The 7791-nt window shown below is 36.2% G+C and overlaps 1 protein-coding gene across 3 annotated transcripts; it reads left to right on the plus strand.

The window, feature by feature from the left end:
* Window positions 1–647: 647 nt before the first annotated feature.
* On the plus strand, window positions 648–3243 carry LOC116193008 (transcription factor SCREAM2-like). 3 transcript variants are annotated; one of them, XM_031521728.1, is made up of 5 exons: window positions 648–782; window positions 870–1054; window positions 1734–1859; window positions 2050–2226; window positions 2840–3243. In XM_031521728.1, the coding sequence occupies exons 2-5, from the start codon at window positions 977–979 to the stop codon at window positions 2918–2920; spliced, it is 462 nt and encodes a 153-aa protein (XP_031377588.1). In that variant the 5' UTR covers window positions 648–782; window positions 870–976; the 3' UTR covers window positions 2921–3243. The 3 variants fall into 3 exon arrangements, with proteins under 3 accessions (XP_031377588.1, XP_031377586.1, XP_031377589.1); XM_031521726.1 differs by adding an exon at window positions 1381–1436 and having other exon boundaries at window positions 730–1054; window positions 1726–1859; XM_031521729.1 differs by having other exon boundaries at window positions 767–782; window positions 877–1054.
* The last annotated feature ends 4548 nt before the right edge of the window (window positions 3244–7791 follow it).

The following is a 7791-nucleotide window of genomic DNA, read 5'->3' on the forward strand; positions in this document are numbered from 1 at the left end:
AATGGATTGTGACCTATGTTTGTTTGTTTGTTTGTTTTTTGGGAATTATAAAGGAGCTCATGGGCCTAATACGAAAATAGAAAATAAAATAAAATAAAATAAGAGGGCACGCAAATCTAAGTTAGAAAATACTAAGTGAGTATTACTCATCATTTGGATATGTAGCACTCAATCAAAATGTTTTAAAGTGAAAAATTAATCTAGTAATCGTCTCACAGATTCTCACTTACAAATATTTTGTTAGTTGTTACTTGTCTATAGTGAATGAATAACATTTGATGAACATTTATTTTGTAAGTCTCAATGGTGAAAATCAAATTCAGAACCTTTAAATTCTAAGTTGACACTTGTCTCATTGCACTCCTTCCTCATTATGACCCTATGTTACACATAACAGTTATAATGATCCTTGGGGCATTGATATATGATAGAAATAATGGAAGGTATATACAAACTCAAATATTTGCATATGTACGTCATTCAATCTCCTCCAATATTCCCTTCCTTAAAATCCACAAAATTTACCACTTACCTTTTCTTTTCTTTTTGTTTCCTTTTTTTTTTTTGGGTGGGAGATGGGGCAAAATTTGCCTCCTACAATCATTCTGGGGCGGAATTACAATTTCATTTTTAGTCCATGGTTACCAAGGGTAAAGTGGTAATTAACTACGGCAGGTGCACTATATGTATATTAGGAAGTGACAGTATTATATTATTGTGATTGCACAGAGAAGCTGAGTCCCCTCGTGCAAGAAAACAAACCAACCATCACATTGCGTTAGGTTTGCGAGCTCCCTCATCTCTCTCTCTCTCTCTCTCTCTCTCTCTCTCTCGCTCTCTCTCTGCTACATAAATAGCCGTCTCCTTAGTCTCCAGGTGATTGGAGCAGAGAAGCAACCCAGAAAGAGCACTCAGACGGGGAAGGAAGAAAGAAGAAGAAGAAGAGCGAGAATTCGAGAGCTAGCCTATATAATCTATGTCTTCTCGAGACCACAAGCGAGCAGCGCTGTATGAAAAGTTTCAACAACTCCGTGCTGCAACTCACTCCACTTCGGTAATATTTTGATTTATGATCACCTTGCGATATTATAGATTCTCTCTTGTATATATATGTTCTATTGTGAAGTCATACGTTTCTTCTCATATCTTATTTTAATTAGAGAGAACATATGTGTAAATATATACGAGGATCTCCAGGTAGTAGAGCGATTCCTGGCCCTTTTCGGTTTCGAGTTAATTAATTTTCGTAGCAATTTGATTTCAATTGTAGAATTAAAAGTATAGGGGAACTAGAATATCGATCGAGTTTGTTATATATATATGTGTGTGCGCGCGCGCGCGTATTAATATGTATTCAAGATCCGCTAACATTAGTTATAGTTATATGATGTTCTTACTCGATGGAATGGATAAGCTGATGAAGATCATCGTCATAGGTAAGATCTGGATGAGTTTTAATTAATGTAATTATATATCTACATTTAGCCGCAAGCCACTTCGAAAGTTGCGATGAAATCGACAATCCACTGTAGAAAAATCATTGTCCCATCTCGTAAAACGTGCAACGTTGTATATCTATCCAGAGGTTTGGTGAAAAGAACTGAGAGCCGCCAAATAAAAGAAAAGAAGAAAGAATTTCGATTTGGTTAATTAGGATGATTCACATCTAAGTGTGATTAATTAATTGCTTATGGATCGAGACTCTGCTTTAAACTTTTTGCGTAGTTTTGCAGGTAAATACGACCTCAATCATAGTAGATGCAGCTACTTACATTGAGGAGTTGAAGGAGAAGGTGGAAACGCTCAACCAAGAGATAGATAGTTCAGGCACAACTTCATCCGATCAGAATCTACCCATGGTATACATATGTTCATTTATATATCATCCTTACCTATCTATCTATCTATCTATCTATCTATCTATCTATCTATCTATCCATGTATATAACAGTATAAATGGCTAGGTATTATTCCACTCATCAGTATGTCCTATACACATTAACCGGAATGATATATATATATATATATGTGTATATATATGTATGTCAGGAGGTCGATGTCGAAACCCTAGATACAGGAGGATTTCGCATAAACGTACACTCAGAAAAGGATTGCCCAGGGTTGCTGGTATCGATTTTGGAAGCCTTTGAAGAGATGGGGCTTGATGTTTTGGATGCTACCGTTTCTTGCACAGATAGCTTCCACTTAGAAGCCGTGGGAGGAGAAGTAAGTTCACCTATCTTAAAACATTATTGTGTGTGTCACTTCTCGATCAATTTATCCATGACAGCGAATACAGACATTGTGGTAGCTCGTAATGCATTTTTTTTCCCCTAACGCACGTAAAATTTCTTAGGTACTTGATTGTTGAATAAAAAGTAGTAGTTTCTGACTTCAATTATTGGATAGAAGTTCTTCGTCATTCTCATTGATGAAGTAATTTCTCTAAGCTGATGAAATATTCATTGACTAATGTTTAGGAGCTGTGGAAATCTGAAGAATGATCAGTTGTTGACTGATACTTTTTGTTGACTGTTGCTACTCATCGTCGCGAGTTAGTCAAGCATTTAGAACCCACTCAATTAATTTGTCGAGACCTTTCAAAGCCCTAAGTGACTTTACATAGACTTTACTTATCTCCATTGAAAAAAAGAAAAATTTAGCTAGACTTTACCGTGGACTTTTTAGTTTCTTTCGCCAGTAATAACCATTGTCAAATCGCTCGCAACGTCTCACGGAGAATTATTTTCCAACATACACTGCGTAAAAGTACATATATATGTATATTTACAGATTTTATTTAGTTTACTGATGTACTTTTTTCATTTTTTTCCCCTAGGATCAAGACAAGGATGGAATAGATGCTCAAATGGTGAAAGAAACAGTCTTACAAGCTATCAAGAACTGGAGTGAAAGTTAATTATTGACCACCAATATATATATATACACACTTCGACTTGTCATGCACGAAGACTTCTCCTTAAATTCCCCTCTTTGTTTCCTACTCCCCCCCCCCAAAAAAAAAAAAAAAGTCCCCCTTTGTTTGTTCTTGCGAAATGGCAAGAACTCTTCTTTTTTGCATAATGGCTAAGAGCTCGACATGAAGGGGAAAATCTCAATTGCTTTGTAATTAGCAAGCCAGACAAAAGAAAAGCTGTGAGGTGTTTGAACAATATATGTCTAGGTATATTTCAGTTTATGTTTCTAACTATGATATCATTAGAGTAATTTTCTTTAAATTCATTTTTCCTCATAGGGTGTTACTTCAAATCCAATTATATATAATTGGAAATTAAATTGATTATTCTCATAGAAAGAGCAATGATAATGAATTTGAACATATATACTGATGTATAATACATGAAAATAGCCAACAAAAAATAAGTCAAGGAATCAAGAGCCCTCAATTTCATATCACGTGGTTTGGTCAGCTTTAGTTTTCCACACTTGGAGTGGAAATTAAATTCCACTAATTTCGAAAAGAGGGTGTAATATAGTAACGCACATTATCGGCTGTCAACTAAGAAACTTTAATTTCGAAAAGAGGGTGTAATATAGTAACGCACATTATCGGCTGTCAACTAAGAAACTTTAGGTTCAATTCTTATTGTGAAACTACCGTGTGACCATGCCCCTTTAATTAGTGATTAAAATTTCTATATTTTTGTATTAAAACACATGAACTTCCTTGTAATTGAAAAAAATAAATATTTTTTTTTTAGTACTCATATGAATTTTGTTGAGACTCGGAAAGTGGGCGAGAGATGACATTCTCATTTCTCAGACAACCCGTTTATGACGTAGAAAATGAACAAAAAGGAATTTCACCAGCCTGGCGAGATGACCCTTTGTGCTCGTTAATGATGAGTTTTGGAATTGTATGTATTCGATCAAATTCACATCCTGTCTTTCAAAGTAAAAATCCTTGTGCTCATATTTATGATTGGCATTGCTTAAGTGACTAGAAAAACAATTGAGAGATCAATCACCATTGGGATTTCAAAATTCCGGTTGTTGCTAAATTTATGACCCCTTCGAATTTAGTGAAACTTAAAATGTATAACTAAACGGGGCGATGTTAATCCTGGACATACTGCAAAGTTGCTTATTAATCTTTCTTCCCCCTAGATGAGCTTCTTAAAGAAAATCTCTAGCATAGCGTCGAGGCAAATAGATGCTTATTTTAAGGTTTATGGTTGTTGTCATTTGGCAATACATTAGATTAAGAGAAGAACTCGACAAGTTCATGCATATGCTAATGACATATCAATAATCAAATCATGATTTCGTGGATTAATTAAATAATTTAGTACTGTTGATCCAGTGAATTAACTATATACATACAATGTATGATGATGTTCCCCTTAAAGCCAGCAATGCACGAGGCATGCAAATTGGCACCTTATTCCCCATGAAAAGACAAAAGCAGGTATATGATCCGTTGCCAGTTTTGCATGAGAAGAATTCAGTGCATGGTTTCACTGATACCAGACAGACATCAAAAGTTGTTGGCTAATATTTGTAATGAGAATGTCCGCATAGAACATATACACGATTAATAGTGAAATGAGGTTATTCGTTCTTATAAAAAATTTCCCCAACTAGGCATGCAATTTGCTACAATTAATACAAGTGTTGATGATTTATTGAATAGCATCAACAACTGTATATTCATCGGTGATGTGCGCAAAATATAGTTTCAATTGCCTATGCCGATCTTCCCAGTATAAATTACCGAATGATCGAAAGAAAATGAAACCCCATCGTACTTCAGGCTTCGCAATGAGGACATGATATAGTCTACATTGGGAATACTTGCGTTAATTAGTATGTTTTTGTTGCTCGATTTCTTTTATATATATATATATATATGAGAGGGCTATGTTATGCTTAATAAAATAATACAGGGAAAACAAAAATAAAGGGATTCGGAGATTTCACTTGTAAAAATTAAATTCGGTACCTCTTGATTTTCAGTTGGTAACTTGCGTACCCCGCTTTCCTCTCTATAGCTACGATGCTCTTTAATTATAATTTTACCTCATTATTAATTAAATTGTGGATGCGTCATGTGTGTTTATATATAGCTTCATTATTAGCTTTGAGTAGCTTGAAGGACTAAAATATTATTTATTTGCTGAGGACTAAAATATTATTTTTACTTGATCGTGATTTAACAGTACAGTTTATTAAAGAACCATTTTAATTATGACATAGACGAAGGAAATGAAGAAGAAAAGGTATTGTACGGAACTGTTGGGAACCTTAAGTACTTTGGCTCCATATTGCAACATCTAATTAACTAAGTCACCACTCTCATAATTGGTCTGGCAGGTCTCATACATTGGTGGCCGGCGGATTCCATGAATATCTGTACATAACATATAACAAAAGATATATTAATATGATTCAATAATTGTCTTGGTAGCAGATATCCCAGCAATCTATATGTCCCCTTTTGGAGTTCATAAGTCCCATCCCATCTCATTATTTCTTGTTCCGATTAAATTATGAGTCAGAAGGAAAAGGCTACAACGATACGCTTAGAAGCAACTTTACCATAGCTAGTGATCACATGGTTGTGTCACGAAAATAATGGTAACCTTGAGAAAAAGTTATATATTCGTATAATCATTATACGCCTGATAGATGATACAGCGTCCCAGTTCATTGAATGGTTGAACCGTTTGTCTTTGATGGAATGACTCTGCTAGTCGGTACTCACAAAAATTGAGAAAGAGAACTTTGTACAGTGGCCTCACTCCTTGAGTCCGAAACATCTCTGAGTTTAATTCTCATTATTATATTATTGTCCCCTCCATATATGCCATACTACTCCTGGTCTCCCGCATAAATGATTAATTCATAACTCGTGGCCCGTCTCGAGGGAAAAAAAAGGGAAGCCCAAGACAAGTGGATCTGTTTTAAATAAAAAGCCCAATTTTTAACATATATGGACCGGAGTCCATTTGACTTGGACATGTTCGGCCCCCAGAATCGGGCTCAACTGGTGGGGGCCCAATTTTGAATACCCGTAGCAACGAAGATTAGCCCACATTGGACCGTCTAATAGTGGATCGGCGTGGCTCGATTTGGTCAACAATGAAAGCCCATATCTGGTATCATTAGCTCGTGCATTAATTATGCTCCCCTTACATAATTGCACACAAACACACCCTGACATGCGCATTTGATAGGATCACGAATTTGATGCGCTATACCATATCATCGGATTGGACAAATGACCTTCCTCAGCAACTCTTGGGCTGCACATTGGCTTAGACGATCATTTTCCAGTTACCTCTTTTTATATATATACATAAAATATGCATACAAGCCGGTTGATGCATGGAAAAAAGTCTTAGTACTAATATAGATTGGTTCAAACCGTTCATTACTTATTCTCTTTAAGTAAAGTCTTGAATTCGAGTCCTGTGAATGGAGAAAATTTATGCTATGAGAGTTTTACCTCTTAATGGGTCGACTTGACTTGACTGGATTAGTCGAGACCTTATTGGACTTTCGAATACGAGGGTTCAGACTGGAAAAATTATCTTATAATCATCATTACATTGCATCAGATCAGGACAATATCTATGCATTACATCGACAATTTGAATAAAAATTGCCTCAATTATATAGGAACAACAATGATGAATGGATAAAGGTGAAAATGCATGGGTTAATAATAGGGAAAATAACACTTGTGGTCCTATATGTTTGCTAATTTTTGACATCGAGTCCTATATGTTTCCCTTTGAAAAATCAAGTCCTATAAGTTTGGAAAATGTGTCAAATTTGGTCCTATCCGTTATCCCCCTTAACGGCGTGTCGACGTGGCCGTTAATTGCCAACGTGGCACGAATGGGCCGACTCCACCTGTCTGGGCCGCCGGACCACAAATGACCCGACTGAAACCCAACCGGACTTCAAGTTCTACCCGAGCAGAACCTTTCGTGATCGTGAAATTCCAACCCGACTTCAAGTTCCCAAATGCTTCCCTAATCGTGAAATCGAGCATCGTGAAATTGGTCCCTAATTCCGCGATCCCTCCCTCTTGAAGTCGAGCATCCTGAAATCAACTACCCCTGCTCGTCCCTTTCATCCGTTCGTGCTCCATCCGTCCTGCTGATCCTCCATCCGTGCTCCATCCATCCTGCTCGTCGCTTTCATCCGTCATGAGCAGCTCGTCCCTCTCCTGAACCCCTTTACAACTACCCCTCGGCTCTTCGTTTGAATCTAATCCCTTCCTTTATAAATGATTTTGGTTATAAACTAATAATTAAGCAAGTTAAAAGCATCATAATTAGAGGAATCTTCCATTTGCCGAAGAAGCTGAGAAGGAATTAACGATTTGGGAGGATAGGAGCTGAGAAGAAATTAACGATTAAGGTTGTCTTTTATTTTTTTAGCAGAAATTAAGCAAGAAAATTTCTTTGCATTACTACCATTACTATCACCAATCAAAATAACCACTGATTAAATGACATTCAATACAAAAAGTTAGGTACATTTCATTGATTGAATTTCAAATTAAATTTTAGAGAAGAAGAGGGTGAGGTCGACTCAAAGAAGAAGAAGATTAATATTTACTGAGCTTTCCTCAGTAGGTACTCCTCAGTTTGGTACTCTTCACTAATTTTTTTGAGCTTTCTGTTTTTTAATGAAAGATTATTATGCTTGTCAATATTGTTTTACCCATAAAACAACATTGTGATGCTTGTTCTGTTACATTGGTCTTGTAGAATGGATGGTTTTCACGACTTAAACTATTATGGGTACACTCTTAAA

Source organism: Punica granatum, chromosome 1 (assembly GCF_007655135.1).
Source record: "Punica granatum isolate Tunisia-2019 chromosome 1, ASM765513v2, whole genome shotgun sequence".
NCBI classification, from domain to species: Eukaryota; Viridiplantae; Streptophyta; class Magnoliopsida; order Myrtales; family Lythraceae; genus Punica; species Punica granatum.

What these genes read in the sequence shown, in the direction of transcription:
- LOC116193008 (XM_031521726.1), top strand. Translation starts at nt 1,011, where the DNA reads ATGAAAAGTTTCAACAACTCCGTGCTGCAACTCACTCCACTTCG. An exon ending in GATGAAGATCATCGTCATAG is followed by an intron (nt 1,437 to 1,725) that starts GTAAGATCTGGA and finishes CTTTTTGCGTAG; the next exon opens with TTTTGCAGGTAAATACGACC. An exon ending in CCGATCAGAATCTACCCATG is followed by an intron (nt 1,860 to 2,049) that starts GTATACATATGT and finishes TATGTATGTCAG; the next exon opens with GAGGTCGATGTCGAAACCCT.